The 16,415-nt window shown below is 30.0% G+C and overlaps 3 protein-coding genes across 10 annotated transcripts in view; 2 read left to right on the top strand and 1 right to left on the bottom strand.

Annotated features, from left to right (window-relative positions):
• Positions 1–760: 760 nt before the first annotated feature.
• LOC126917541 (rho GTPase-activating protein 44-like) lies at positions 761–6,260 on the bottom strand. 6 transcript variants are annotated; one of them, XR_007710983.1, is made up of 11 exons: positions 5,631–6,260; positions 5,131–5,284; positions 4,766–5,051; positions 4,461–4,685; positions 4,039–4,336; positions 3,713–3,952; positions 2,825–3,618; positions 2,581–2,753; positions 2,446–2,507; positions 2,276–2,323; positions 2,110–2,191 (listed from the first exon to the last, which is right to left on the bottom strand). XR_007710983.1 is itself a non-coding variant. In XM_050724482.1 (10 exons), the coding sequence occupies exons 1-10, from the start codon at positions 5,681–5,683 to the stop codon at positions 1,898–1,900; spliced, it is 2,565 nt and encodes an 854-aa protein (XP_050580439.1). In that variant the 5' UTR covers positions 5,684–6,260; the 3' UTR covers positions 761–1,897. The 6 variants fall into 6 exon arrangements, 5 of the variants coding, with proteins under 5 accessions (XP_050580439.1, XP_050580437.1, XP_050580438.1 ...); XM_050724482.1 differs by lacking the exon at positions 2,446–2,507 and having other exon boundaries at positions 761–2,191; XM_050724483.1 differs by having other exon boundaries at positions 2,175–2,323.
• Positions 6,261–7,291: 1,031 nt separating this feature from the next.
• Positions 7,292–14,756, top strand: LOC126917546 (UNC93-like protein MFSD11). Of its 2 annotated transcripts, XM_050724496.1 has the most exons (3): positions 7,292–7,599; positions 10,757–11,869; positions 11,974–14,756. In XM_050724496.1, the coding sequence occupies exons 1-3, from the start codon at positions 7,507–7,509 to the stop codon at positions 11,995–11,997; spliced, it is 1,230 nt and encodes a 409-aa protein (XP_050580453.1). In that variant the 5' UTR covers positions 7,292–7,506; the 3' UTR covers positions 11,998–14,756. The 2 variants fall into 2 exon arrangements, with proteins under 2 accessions (XP_050580453.1, XP_050580452.1); XM_050724495.1 differs by having other exon boundaries at positions 10,757–14,756.
• Positions 14,757–15,432: 676 nt separating this feature from the next.
• The window catches only part of LOC126917548 (uncharacterized), a 42,307-nt gene continuing 41,324 nt past the window's right edge, over positions 15,433–16,415 (top strand). The window contains exon 1 of one of the 2 annotated variants that reach the window (XM_050724501.1): positions 15,433–15,593. The gene's annotated coding sequence lies outside the window, so the exon portion shown is untranslated. Of the gene's footprint in view, positions 16,050–16,415 lie in introns of both variants that reach the window. The other variant, XM_050724500.1, reaches the window with a different exon arrangement.

The raw sequence follows: 16,415 nt of genomic DNA, 5'->3' as shown, positions 1-16,415 counted from the left end.
TATATTATAGTTTAATTGTTTTTAGAAACTCTTTATTTATATACAAATAAATCTTCCACTAGCTTTTTTAACTATATTCACAGCCTAAGCATTTCTTAGGTAAATGTATAATTTATCAGAGACAATGTTAAAACGTTTTTACATAGTAATACATTTTTAGGCACAAAATATAAATAGTATTTTAACATTAATCGAGTACACAGAGACTAATATACTCAATTTACAAATATTTTTAAATTAGTTAATGAGGAAAAAATGTATAACTTATAACAATAAAAGATATTCGAGAAATTACGTACTTAAAATCATTATTTCAAATGAGATGTAAATGTTGTTGCATTAGTCGTATCCTTATTATAATTAATATATCAGTCAAGTATACATATTACTACAAAAAAAGAATATAGTAACCAAGAAGTTTAGATGAACTATACTACACTAAAAAGATTTATAAAATATTTGCCATTTTTTGTAAATTTCATCTAATATAAATCCTGATTATTTGATGAAATGGATAAAAGTATGTTTATGATGTATTTAAATATTGCTTTCAGCAACTAAAAATTTTATCAAGTAGTTTTTTAATAAAATATATCGAAATTTTATATCTATATCATCAAACAATCAGTTACAAATGTGAATTATTGAAATGAGAAATAATTAAACAAATTTATAACATTTTCCTTAATAATCTTGTTTAAAGAGAGTTCGCTAAATCGTATTTTCAACATGCAGGTGATTTCATATAAAAAAACAAATATAAAATTAGATTTGTTTTTTATTATTGCATACTTGTAAAAACAAAAAAGAATTTTTTATATATGAAATTGTTACGTGTTATATACAATATATTTATCAATACATACATTTTCCTTTACATTTAAAAAATACTCCATTTTCAGAAGGTACAATTTGTTAATATATTGTAACATTTTTGTAAATCATAAAATAAGTATTGCATTATTAAACAAAAATAAAACAATTTTGTAATACAATAAAATAAGTTTTGAATAATTGGATAATGTTATTAAACACTTTTTTATTTGAGCTAAATAACTGAAAATTTTAGAATTTTTGGCAATATTATAAACTCTATATTATCACAGTATTGTTATTTTGTAAAACAAATACACGCAAAGGATGCCTATTTATTTACATTAAAGTCAATTGATATTAGTTCATCCAAAATTCTTTGCAACAACTTAAAGCTAATTCGAAAAATTCATCCCTTTTCTGTTTTCTTTTATAAGTAATCACCTTATTAAATGCATTACAATCTAGCATATACTCTGCAAGTATAAATAAATAACATACAAATGTGTTATAGTTAATGCCAAATATATACCATTTTGTATTACATAATAACCATACTGAAAGTTGTGTGCTTAAAAGGTATGTCAATCTAGAGACATTAAATGCCACGTCTTTTTATACATTTATGTTCTCATTATTCTGATAACAAGTATAAAAATCGATAAGTTGCAAAAATATTAGAGTTAAATATGAAAATAAGATGTATAACTTTTTTTAATTATCTTTAATATATAACTATAAAAACTTAAAAATGTTTAATCTTACAATTGTAAATTTAGTTTTCGTTTTCTGCTGTTTATTATCATTTTAAAAATACAGAAGAAAACATATTTTTTCGCCTTCTGCATAATTTCAAAAAGTTAAAATGAAATTTCATATAACTGTGCTATCAATTTCAATGTAATTATCGAAATTGGAACGTTCATTATTTAACATCAAAAATAGGAAAATTTACATTATTTTGTTAAGAGTTTTCTACAGTTCCATACTATTTTATAAGAAATATAGCCTTCATTTTTTTAAAAATATTAATTTCTATAAAGTTCTCTTATAAATGTAATAATCACTTTTTATACAGTTGATTCTAGAGATTAGTACTTTCGTGTTCCGATTTAACACGCGCGGTGGGTGGAGGTGGTGGTGGCGGTTGTGGTCGCGGAGGTCTTTGATGAAATCTTGGAGAAGCCGGAACAGGTTGTTGCGGTGATTTAACAACTACCACCGTCTCAGTCTGAGTTTGCACATCGATAATATTCCCTTCTGATCTGGTTCGCACGTGAGCTTTCGTTTGTTCCGGAGCGTTCAGTTTGGCTGGCTTTTCCTGTCGTTCGCCGTACAAGGACATAGACGAAGGTCGACTACCTACACTGGGGCTTCTCTGTAAGTTCGAAGCCGCGTTGCCATTGTTGTTGCCCGAGGTGCAGAACGCATTGCCATTGCCACGCACTTGTATTATACTGACCTGTTGTTTGTCCACTGAATATACATGAGCTCTTTCCAAAGTTAAAGGCTATAGGTTATTAAAAAGGAAAAAGATATTAATAGCTCTGAAAAATTATTATGCGATTCGACATTTTTTTTCATGAAAATAGCTTTTAACACGTTTATTCTTCATCTTTATTTATAGCTTACGTTATTGTATTTCAAAATTGCAATATCCAGGTAGTGATATTTGTCGAGTCCATTGGCAGTAACTACATTTATTTTAAAGAATTATCTTACATATACTGGAACTAAACGTGACGTTTAGAAACTCTTAATACTCACTCCTGCTTCGCTGTCTAAGTTTTCGTTACTGTGCCGTGGTTGTTGTTTAATAAGGCTCGAAGGTCGTATTAATCCTGCTGGTCGTTCTGGAATCGCCGGTTTACTACTTCTATCAAGTGTGCTTGTACATACTGGATTATTGTCCGCCTTCTTACGTAATTCAACCGTTTCTTCTTTAAGATTAAGACATATATTAAACATTTCGTATTATTCTTCTTGATAAAAAAATTATAAAAACATTTACCTGCATTATGTACTATGTTGGTTATACTTCTTGGAGCAGCTACTGGTCTACGTCTTTCTAATGTAGTGGGAGGCGGTCTTTCGGTTGGTATTATCTTTAATTTTTGTGTAGAATTTTCTGAATTTTCAAGTTCCACAAGGGACTTATTGCACGATATATTCTCCATAGTGTTCCTTTCAAGAGCAATAGGAGCATTTAATTTCTTTTCAGCCTTTTGAGTTTCTTGATTAATCTTTTCAGTTTCTGTGTTTGCATTATGTAAATCTTCCTGTACCTCGTCAACGCGTTCTGAACAATTAACTAACGAGGAATCAATAAGTGCATTTGCTTCAGTATTGTGTTGTTTAATTTCTGTTTCTGTGCTTCCATCCTGCTTATCTATACTAGTGTCATGTTTTGTAATTGATTCCGTATTTGTTGTTTCATGTTTTTTTATGCGATTAAGAGTCCCTGATGTTAAAGGTCTAGGTGGTTTATCAGGTGTGGGTGGTGGTTTATCATCAGGTTTCTTATCATGTTTATCCGGAGTGGTGCTACTTGGTGGTGTTGGAGCTGGTTTGTTTTTCCTACGAGCTGCTGGTTTAGGACTGCCTTGTGGAGGACTTTCTCCATGATCACTAAGACTACTGTTAGAAATGCAACGACGCATACTCGTAGTTTGATTTTCCGAACCATTTATAATACCAACTTCTAAATCGCGATCAAAATCTATTTCACCAGGAAAAAACCAATCTGCATACGTGATCAACTGATCAACTATAAGACTAGAGTTATTAGCTGTACTCATGTTCATTCTGAAATAATAAATATTACATTAATAGAGATTATCATATAACTTTTTCTATGATGATCAATGATAACAATTATGTAAATGAATAATATTCTTACACCATTGTATTTGCATCCTCTTGTGGACTCCATATTAAATTGGGCGCGATTACAATCGCAATATTTTGTGGCGACATTTTATTCACATCTTGGTTTTTAGTGAGAACAGCTAGAAATTTGATTAGGAACCGCAGATTTTCTAAATTTACAGCTGGTAACTTATGTAACACCTCCCATAGAGCCCTCAATCTTGTTTCATTCTGAGTTATTTTTGCAGCCGCCATCCATTCAGGATACAACCTTTGAAATAAGGTAAAAATAACGAATATAATGTTATCATTTTCTTTGTCATCATTATGGATAGTAAATATTATTTTTATATTTACTTGTAAGTTAGGAGAGGTTCAGGTAGTTCTCGAAGATAAGATTTTAATGCGCCAGCAATGACATGTGGATCTTTATACTCAAGAGCAGTTGGTAATGTAAGGCAGCATGCATCTAAACTCAATTTAATTCGCCGTGATTTTGACGCAGCGCCAGCTATTCTAAAAAGGCCCTCTTCTTCCATACCTAATCTTAGCAACGCAGATACACACAATTGAACGGGTAATGCAATTTTTCTGTTAGTTACTCTGAGATGTTCTTCCAAAGGATAACCATAAACTGGTTTCATTTCATTATCATCTACAATTATGAAACAGGGTCACATATTAAATGAAATTTTTTGGTAAGTCTTGGAAGTATTACATGATAAAATTCGTCAAACACGCCAAATGTTTTTGGTTCATAAATACGATTAAATACGTACTAATATAGCTTTCTAATCCAGGAATAAGGTCTTCAAGGCAATGTAGCGCACTTTCATGATAAGCTCTTTGAAGTTTTACGTATTGTATAATAGTATGTGCTAATTCAGTTTCTCGTGACATAAGTTGAAACATTTCTGCAGCTAGTTGATCCCTACATTGCTCAACTTTAGTTTCTGCTTCTTCCAATTCTTCTCTTAAATTATCTACCTTTGTTGCACCTGCACCTATTACACAATATTAATTTCAAAACATAAACATAATTTTTATAATACAATTTAAAAATCAGATTAAAATTTCTTCTTACTAGCACTATGTTTACTGGCTTGTTGATATCTTGTCCTCACACTATCCATATCTAAAGTTAATCGGGCTAAATTTCTTTTATGTTTTATTATGTTTGGTACATCCGTATCTAAAATATGTTGAAGAGGCACTGCAACATATTGTTCAACTTTTGCTTCATGTTCAATTGCCTCATTTGCTAAATACACCTGTGCACGTCCACACTCTGACAAAGTAAAACCCATGAGACCATCTTCAGGAGCATTTTCCAACATTGTTTGACCTAATATATATTCTGGACATTTTTTCTGAAAGGATATACATTTTAAAAAGGTAAAAAGAAGCTATCATCAAAATTTAAACATAAATTTTATCATTATGTATTACCAAACGCTTTTCCTTCAGTGCAATATCTTGTGTCATAGCCTGATTTGGTGGATTACCAAGTCTTTTGTTTAATCCAATGAGAGCCATTCTGATTTGATCTACATGTTTATCTGCAGCTTGTAAATCATCTGTAAGCACTTCTGTTTTGCCAGCTCTATAAAAACAAATATTTGGTTAGTTGAGTTTCGAATATTGACAAATTCAAATTAACATAACGGTCTTTAAAGCCAATCCATTTTGAGACAGTCTGATTCATAAGCTATTTTGGTATATCATGTCTGCTTCTATTGAATCTTATGGTGTTTTGACATTGCTCAAAATTATATCGTTTAAAGATTATACAGAAAAACAGATTCTTATCCTTTGTTATGATAGATATATCAAAATATTATATTATTATATGCTTTATTTAAAAATGTTTAATATTTTATCTACCCATCGTAACATTTAGAAAATGCATAATTTTCGTAGACTTTTAAATGAAATTAAATCACAATTACCTAGAAAATGTTTGATCAGCAAGCTGTTTAACTCTGAAGAATTGTTTCTTCATGATTGATAAACACCTAACGCTTATTATATAAATAAAATTACACGATAATCTACCAAATTATGATCACTTATCACTTGTTAACTGTAACGATGTTCACGAGCACACATGTTTAGTATAATTAGAAGACATTGAAGAAATGCAGACGATAAAAAAAATAGAGAGAATCCTTCGTATCACTCGAAAGGCAGCAATTCGTCATAATGTTTGTATAATGATCCCACACCCTCTATGAACAAATAGAATGTCCCGATCGATATATCCTTACACAATATCGATGAGTTTCCACTCTCAAAAAAGTTTCAAGATTCACTTCTTGGATCTTAAATTTTGTAAACGTGTCAAAATCATAGAAATTTTAATCGCGGCATTTTATTTCCTTGTTCACCATTGGTTGTTTAATGCAACCGCGAAACCGAGCAAAGATTTTCACGTTGTTCATTATTTGACAAAACTTGGATCACGTGTCAATTTTGCTTTCCTTTTTAAACAGGCATTAAATTTCTATCAAAAGATTCGATAACGGGACAACCAACAAGTTTTTACAGTTCTCGGTCGGCCATTCTTGTTTCTCACTGTGATTCACATTTCGTTTAGAACGAGAAATCGTTTCAACCGCGCGAAATTTGAAATATAAAATTCGCGAAACGCGTAATCGTAACGATGTGACCTACAGTAACTCACGAAAATATTTCAACATTTATTATAAAATAACTTTATGTATTTATTGTGTCTATTATATATAAATTGTGGATTTTTATGCAAATTTATATTTTTATGGATACAACAAAGCAATAAAACTACAGTAGAATTTCGTTCTACCTATTAAAGATTATAACGATATTATTTTATTACGTTATTGTATATTGTATGCATTCTGTGGATTTTATATAAAACAATTTGAAATTTTATTAGCGCTGTAATGAGATACAATTATCATAATTATATTGTTCAAATTTATCAAAGATTCTCTTACCATAGATTAGCTAGCTAGGTTTTAAGAATATATGTCTTAAGTTTTAAATTGAAGATTTATTTGTAAGCTTAAGATGTAAAACAAGCAATGATTCTATCCAAAAACCATAATATGTAGATGGAGAAAATAAAATAAAATATTGCTTAAATTTATAACTTATTTAGTTACAAGATATTGCAAACATATAATTAGTAAAAATTTAGTATACAGCATGAATAACTGCATACTAATTATCTTAACCATAGAATAAATATTAAATATGATTCCACTGAGTATCAAGATTTATCGATGAATACTTTTGCGATCTCTGCAAAATATAAGAAATAAATATATATGTATATTTTCAAACTTGTTTGTATAAATTACATTTTAATACAAAACCTTTTTCATAAAAAGTTTTTATAGATGTTTGAATCAATGATATTGAAATAAAATAAATATTAGCAAAATTGTATATAAGTTTGATATATTTTTCGTATTACGAAATGTTTTCCGAAAAAACGTTATTATACAATACAAGCGTTAAATAAGTATAGCAATCATAACCTATTCGTAATGTGTAAGGTATCGATATATCGATATTCGTTGTAACGTATCATATAATCGATAACTATTCAACCATATTTTGACGACGACTTCAAATCATGTCAATTGAGAAAGGGAAGAAGGGAATTATGTATTGTTAGTTGTCACACGTTGGCCTTTATTTCTCAACTAATCGTGACCATCTGTTGACTCTTAATACACAATATCGGTTAACGACACTTGAAGTGTTCGCGCGGAAGATTTGTCTCGACCTTTTCTCAGTCTTTTCCTCTATTTTTGGTAAATTTTATTCAAAGTGATCATCATGACAATAGATAGAGGCTTTTTAAATGTGTTGATACTAAGTTGGGGATTTATGCTGGTATTTACCGCGTTTCAGACAATGGGAAATATCGAGGTAAGTTTGAAAATAAGATCATCGCAATATTTTAACGTTGATCTGAATTTTTTTATCTTTCTTTATTACATATATTTGGCATTTTTGTACAAAATATACATATACATTTTATTTTATATAAATCACTATTCAATGTGGTTTATATGGATAACATTTGATACAACATATACATAAATTGAATAGGTTTTGTATATGCATGAGTAATATTTAGTTTTATCACAGAGGAAATACTTCTCCCTCTGGTTTCATAATTATCCATTTGTTATATGAAAAATTTAAAATGTAATTAGTGAGTAAACTGAAAATGAATAAAATTTGTAATATTTTGCGGAAATATTGTCAATATGTAGCTGAACATAAATTAATGTTAAGATAAGGTTTGATGGAACCATTTAAATGGACAATGTATGAAACTGTTTTTTTTTAACTACGTAAGGTTAGCATATGTCAAATTTAAAAGAAACTTTCATTATTCTTATAGCTTTGTTATATGTTATAGTAATAAATAATATTGTAAGTTGAACATTTAGTTGCAATATTTATCATAATCAATTGAAATTACCTTAAACACTTTATTTACGTATTTTTTATTGTATGCCCAAAACATATTGTGTTCATTATTGCGCATGGTTTAAGTTATGGAGCCATTATTTTAAGTAAAAGTTATTTAGTATTAAGTACTGCAAATGTAATAATTTTGGAATCATTAAAAATCAATAATTAAATTGACCATTAGTATTTCTTTAACTATCTTTACTTATATACTATTATGTTAAGAAATATAGAATGTTTTTTATGTATTCCATACCTATAATGATTCTTTGTTGAAGTTTTAAAATCACATGATTATTATATTAACATATTTAACAATACACCTAATAATTTGAAAACATAAATTAGTGATAAATATAATAATATTAATTATAATGTAATCTAATATAGATTAACTATAATAATAATATTATTATATATATATATTGTTGTTATATGATTAACAGATAGCATTTCTTGTCATTTTTATATGCGCAGTACTTTTTACGTAAGAATATGTAAAATGTTTTTCACAATAGAGTAATTCATTAAAGTGATTCATTGGAATATGAGCATTAGAATATGTTTCATTAGAATAAAAGCATGTATCATTAATATCATAGCATTCATTTAAACAAATATAAACATGTGACTTTGAAATTTTATACATACAATGTTAAAAAAAATATTGTCATGAAAGAGTCAGTTGTTTGTATAGGAGAAACTTAACAGAATATCCAGATTCATTTTTTCTTTTTAATCTTTATCTACAAAGATTTCAATATCAATGTAATTTCTTTAAATGGAATTATACACATATTTTTATCATTTAAGGATGTTTATAACAAGTATATTTAAATGATAATTTCTCGAGTGTCGTTATAAAAAATTAGTGACAAATGTCACATTCCGTTAGCATCTATTACATAAAACAAATGAGCTACGAGAAGAGAAACAGTTAAGTCGAACCGCGTCAATCTGGTTTGAATCCAAATGTAAAATTATTATTCTTTGTTACATTCTTAATATGCGATAAGCATAACATTACTCTTAGCTGAAATTTAAGCCGATAATATCACTATCAGCCATTTATCAGATCTAAGATAAAAGTAGGAATTTTTGTTATTATTATTATTTTCTATAAGTATGTATAATGCGTAAAAATTGTAGATTAAAGTATTATTTTCTTTTAACAATAACATATAATTTTATAACTTTAATGGTCGTCATTGCAATTGTTGTAACGATATAATAAAAATGTTATTCCATTCTGTATTAAAGTACAAACTAAAAGCCACAATATGACATATATGTCGATAAGATAATATTATTTCTTTCATCTTTATAAAGACGTACATATAATGTTATAAATACAGAATACAAATACATATTACATTGAATATGGCACATCGATATGTACATATCGTATAGAACGTGTTTAATGAATGATTCAATGCACAGCAAGAAAGAGATATCATTTAATTGTCAAGCCCTGATAACTCCTATCAATTTTATCCCGCAATGAAGATGAAAGCAAAAAAGCCGTGATCTAGTTTGCAATAAGTATAAAATCAAACAGATAATGACTGTATAAATAAAAATATTTATTGAAATAAGGTCGGTGTGTAATATCTATCTCATAAAAATAATATTTTTAAATTGGGATCATTGTGAAGTTCTGTATGTTGTTTTCTACATTTATGTATAAAAATATCAATGATGATATTGGCATCTGTAATCAAATTTGTTAGTATAACAACAGATTGCAACAATTTACGATAATTGAAATTAATTTGTTTTTAGAATACATTCTTGCAATATTTTTTTATTATAACTTATTGCCTATTTTGAGATTAATATTAAAAATGTACTATTAACAAATTATTAGTGCATTTTATATTTTTTAAAATCATTTGATCGTCATCATATAATTTATTCTAAAGATGACATTTATTAACTTACGAAATCATGTTGACCTGTTTTATAAACAGTGAACTAAAGACCTAAGTAGTAAGCAATGAAAGGATATCGGTGATTGGTTAAAATTAAGTAAACATTGATTATTTGACTTAACACTCTACTTTGTTAGTTATTCCATAGTTTCTGGTATTACGTGACGCGCTAAATTAATTTTCAACGCAATAAGGTTTATCTCTTTCTAAGCTATATTTTATACTGCATAAAAAGAAACCTTTCACTTTTATTGAAAGAACAAGATTAAAACGTTTCGGTCTAGAATTAGATGTTAGATTCTGATCATGGGCATCGGTATATCTATATATACTTTGTTCATCGTTGCTGAAATGCAAAAACTTTCAAATATTAATGCGATCCATGCAAATGGCCAATTACTTCTTTCACGTTAGAATAAAAAAGAAATATTAATCATTAATAATAGCCATTCGTAATAAAAATCATTTAAGCTAATATATATTCTTATTCCACAATTTTTTAAAATCGGATTCTAACAATCACGGTCCTTATAGTTCTACTCAAGATAACCTATCGACCATATTGTAACTAAATATGTCGAAGTATTTGAAAAATGACAAAGATAACGAAAATCCAACTTCCTAAAAACATAAACACGTTATATTCTATTATATTAGGCTTATTTTCTTTGCAGAAAACAGTGCTGCAAAGTATTAACGAGGATGATCCGAATTTCACTGGCGAGGCCTACACTAGCTTAGCGATAATCTATGCCGTGTTTGCCACGTGCAATTGGTTAGCGCCGTCGTACATTTCGATGACAGGGCCGAGGATCGCTATATTGACCGGCGCTTGTTGCTACGTCCTTTTCATAGGATCTTTCCTCTGGCCTCAAAACGTTCTGCTTTATGCTGCTTCCTGTATCCTAGGTCTGGGAGCTGCTTTGATATGGACTGGACACGGACAATACCTAACGGAGAATAGCGACTCGGACACGATGTCCAGAAACGCTGGTATATTTTGGGCGATTTTTCAGTGCTCCATGTTTGTTGGCAACCTTTTCGTCTACTTCATGTTTACCGATTCAAAGATTAATGCGACGACCAGGAGACTCGTTTTCGGTGTGCTCACCGGATTAGCGATTCTCGGCACATGTTTACTGGCTACCTTGAGAAGGATATCGAATAGCCTAGTTTTAGGCGAAGCGGAAGGTGTCTCGAGCGCTGACAAAGAACTTCGCATACCAGAACCCGCAAGGAAGAAACCGTTGTTAGCTGCCTGGCATGCTTTAACCGATGCGATCGATCTTTTTATTACGAAAAAGATACTTTTGCTATCTTCCATGTTTGTGTATACTGGACTGGTGTTGACGTTTTATTCGGGAGTCTACTCGTCCAGTATCGGATTCACCAAAGCAATGGGTGATTCGCGTAAGAGTCTGATTGGTCTTTCTGGAATTTTCATTGGAATCGGAGAAGTGGTTGGCGGAGCTCTCTTTGGCATCTTTGGCTCGAAAGTATCTCGTGTCTGTGGCGTGTGGTCGGTGGTGCTTACCGGATTCTGCGCACATTTATTCGCTTTCGTTTCCATTTTCTTGAATCTACCGAACGACTCGCCATTCGCAGATACCGACGGCATAGGATATATCACTCCCTCGCCAGTTTTGGCAATGGCTGGAAGTCTCGCTCTGGGTTTTGGAGATGCTTGTTTCAATACCCAGGTCTATTCGTTATTAGGCATATTATTTCCACAACGAAGTGCACCAGCTTTCGCACTGTTTAAATTTTGTCAATCGGTCGCGGCTGCGGTAAGTTTCGCTTACAGTAATGTCGTTTATCTCCATATACAGCTCCTAATCTTAACGATAACGATCGTTATTGGTACTACTACTTTCTGTTTCGTTGAGTATAGCACAAGAAGGGAAAGAGAGAGTAATCAATCGGAGAGTGACGTGTCGAGTGAGTAACCTATTTAAGAACCAACGTTGCGTTAACGTAACATTTCATTTATAATCTTATCATGCTTTTGTTAATTTACATTATCCAATCTTATCGAATTTACATTGTGATTATGAAATTCTAAAAATTTATTGAATGTTCTTATCTTTAGCATTTCTTCTTTCACCTAAATATTATGATATTGCCTATTTTAAAAAAGTTGAACTTTTGAACATTATATAACTTGTTTGGCGTACCTTTTTTTTTTATAATAATGTTGCGTTTACTCAACTTTTACACGTTAGCTCATTGTTTGGTTCTGAATGGATTATAAATCAAGAAAAAATAGAATGATGGAAGCTTAAAAAATGCTCAAGTAAATGAATTTATTTTATTGTTATGAGAAGAGTGATAACAATGATATATTATTTTATAAAAATAGATAGTTAAGATTAAAGATTTTGTTACATATATATACACATACATATGTATTAGATTGAAGCGTATGAATGTCGTTTTTTTCAAGTTTGAATTTCGCGCGCTAATACAACACGCATTCAATTCTGTCCCATTATTAATTATCAACCTCGTTAAAGAAGGAATTTATTATATAAGTCACGTGTATTCGATGTAAAGATTTTCTTGCGAAATTTAAATTTGGAAAAAGTAGTAGTGTTGGAAGCATAAAGATTTCTGGAAATCTAATTTTTCTAAATCTATCAATTTTTTAATGTGTAAATTATTTCAAAGGAATTTATAAACGAAGAAATTATATCAGCTCTATTTGTAGACTCTTTGAATTCTATAATTGACTAATTCCAAAATTGTTATGAATCAGAAGTAATTAGAAAAGATAATTAGTTTTCAAAAAACATATCGAACTATATTCAAATTACTATGGTCAAATACGATACATATGAAGAAACTACGTACAATTAAAGCTTTATTGTATAAAACGGCATTTAATATGCATTAATCCAACGTTAACAATTTTTGCTGCTACTGATGCAACATTATCGTCGCTTTAACTACATATTTAAATAACGCTGTTCATTTAACTGTTGCGTTTTTGTTTTTATGAGCTTTAACGAAAGACTTAGAAAGACAAAAACAATAATGAACAGTGTGTTAACAGATATCACCTGAAATAAAGACATTTCTGACGACAACTGTGTAATTTCAGAGGTAGAGAAACTATATTTTTGTAGCAGCGAATGTGTTAAGCCTTAAACAAAAATGAATAACGAGATAAGAATATTGACGAATCGTGTAATTCCAATGTTTCAGTACCATTTTGTAAAAGACTGCGTTTCTATTAATTATTTTATAATAGTTACCAACTAAGAAACATTGAAACGAAATAGATTATACATTTTTGTTGTATATTTTGTTACTACCGTCGAATAGTAATTTTGCACTTGTAAAATAATTCCAAGTAATTCTACTAGATTCTGGAAGTTCGTGACATTTTCGAAAAAACATCACATCTCTTTATCTATATATATATACATATATATATATTAAAGATAAATTTATTTTTTTTATGAATCTTGTTATTTGTAAGTCTATTTTTAATAGTGAATATTATCATAATTATAGAAAAGGATTATGATGGTAGAAAGAGTATTTAAGAACTTCATGGCTATATTAGGGGTAGAAAATATATTTAATCTATGTTTGCAATTAAGATGCAGAAAATATGAAACAAGTATGAAATAACCCCAGCCAATGCGATATCTTTTTCATACCGTTTGCATAATAATTCGTGCTGTTGTAAGATATATAGTATCACTATAAAACTAGGATTGTTATTATATGAATTTGCAGTTACAGATTTTTATAAAGCTTTTAGATGAACGAACATTTTGTTTAAACAAGTTTATATATATTTTATAGATATATTTTATTTCCGGTAATTGAGGTTAGGGGAAAGATTCTGTTGTAAAGAAATTAGGATTGTGAAATGTTATAATGTAAGATGATATAGACATTGTTTGAACTGAGTATAAAGCGAAAATAGCTATATTTTTTTAAAAAGATTAGTGATAAAGAGAGCACTGTGCTTCCGCGTGAATAAATAGCACGAACTTCCATTAACATAAATGTCTTATAATTTGTATTTGTACTATACATGTATTGATACACGTATTGATATATGTTCAATGGAATAGAGTTCTCGCGGTTTTGAAATGTGGTAAGACTGTAATATGCAAAGTTAGTTCATTGCATTCTTGATAACTGCGACAGTAAACGGTTTTCTATCGATATTTTAAAAAACGTTGAAGAAATGATATTTTCTAGTATTTACAGCAATAGTATGAAAAATAATAAAAAACATGTATTATCGATTATGTACATATGTATGTACATTAATATACGAACAAAATAATTTTGAACTTATTTTTCATGGTGTCGGAGGAAATAGTCAATGATATTGTACTTTGTATGAAAATATTCTGTACATAGGAATAACCTGTTAACTTTGAGATTAATTTAAGACATAATCCTACCGTTTGGTGTATGTACCGTATAGATATAGAATAAGCACATTTTTGTCCATTAATAAAATTCGTCTATTCTTGTTGATCAATTTCTGTCAATTTTTAAAATCTATGTAAATGTCAATGTTCACAAAATATATAGAAAATTTATCCGGTTTTCAAACCGTTCTTAGTTAAAGTATTATTGTAAATATATTACGACCAAATTTGTAAATATGTGTAATTTGAATTGCAATATATGATAAAGAAAGCATAACACTTCGTATGATTCCTAATATTATTAGAACAATAATCGATGTTATCTAAAAATATTTGTAAATTTCTAATTTATCAATTTAATATTCATCGATACATATCGAACATTTAAATTTTCTTACATTTACTACGTAGTTTTTACTTTGGCATCAAGACATCAGTTACGTATACATATCATATACATATATATACATATTTGATTAATCAATGTTTGGAGTGTTGGAAACAGAGGATAACTTATTAATCAAAAATTGGGAATGAAATGAACAGAAAGTATGCGACTTGATCGACATTAGAACATTGTATACCATATGCAAGTAGTTTTAAGTATTCCATCTACTATTGGCGTTGCAGTAGTATTCTATGCTGAGTCGATAACACATGGAATAACACTAAACCGGTAAAGCAGCTGTAGTTCCTCGCAAGAGGTAGGAACTTCAATATGAAAATACATTGGTGGTAGAACACCCTACATTTCGATAATTCCTATATACACACACATACGCACAACAATTTATTATTCTTATATAATTTTACGATTCTAAAATATTCTAATGTTGCATTAAACAAGTTAAACAAGTTATTAGAAATTTTCGGTTAGAATATCAACGACGCGTTGTATACAGACACTGTTCAACTCCCGGGCAGCCACCTGTCGCGCGCATGCGTACTAGGCGGTAAAACACCTCGCTGGTCGTTTCTGAGTGTCAGTGTAAATCAAAATGGCGAGTGTAACGACGGTTTGTGACAGCTCTCGGCCTGTTTCGCTCGTGTTTTCGAGTATTTGAACGGGACGCGCGTAGTTATGTTGTTCACGTGACTGATCTAACTCTGAAGGGTGAGTGAAGAATGATCAATTATTCGTGGCAAACATCGAAACGCGATTTTTCCCAATTTCTTCGACTGGATCGACACCCTCCTGTTATTCCATGGACAGTGGCGGGGTGACATTGACGTTACTCGTGAATTACGTGCTTTTTCAGTAACTCGTACGTCAGAATTTTTTTTTTCTTTTTTAACCAACGAACAATTTAATATTCGTGTCGAACACGAATAATTATGGAAAATCTTTTTATTGGGTGTGTATCGTCGGTCGTTTAAAAAATGAACCAACGTTAGAAAGATCGTTTGATAGTGTTGATTATTATTGTTTCGCGGAAGTGTCACGAGGTGTGTATTGTTTCGAAAGTCGAAGTTGTGTGCCGTGCACGTTCGAACGTGTATCGCCCGCGTTCCCAATCTCGTTGTGCGTGCCTTATTTTTTCATTCTAACGCTCTGTTCCGTTTGGCCACGGTGAGTCGATATTCCATCACGATGACATTTAATGTCATATAATAATACAACGCGATTCCGATATCTGGCTCGTTGACTCGTTAACAATTTCTCCCGGTGTTTACGTACATTGTCTAAACGTTAGTTCACGTTAAATGTCAGGGGTTGACTGACATTTTATGAGATTTTATAAATATATGCTCTTTTCTACAATCTGTTTTGCTCTCTTTTAAAACATCGTAAACTGGCAATTAGACGAGCAAAACTGTTTTATAGCATAACGGGTATAACTATCCTCTTTCTTTTCTTTTTCCTTCTCTTCTTTTGTCCGTTTTTACTATACTTTAAGTAAATCATGTAAAATTTGAAGATGTCTGTTAGTATTTA

The sequence above is a fragment of the Bombus affinis genome, chromosome 6 (assembly GCF_024516045.1).
Source record: "Bombus affinis isolate iyBomAffi1 chromosome 6, iyBomAffi1.2, whole genome shotgun sequence".
In the NCBI taxonomy this organism is placed as follows: domain Eukaryota; kingdom Metazoa; phylum Arthropoda; class Insecta; order Hymenoptera; family Apidae; genus Bombus; species Bombus affinis.
The sequence above is the reverse complement of the archived record's forward strand: the minus strand, read 5'-3'. Positions and strand labels throughout refer to the sequence as shown.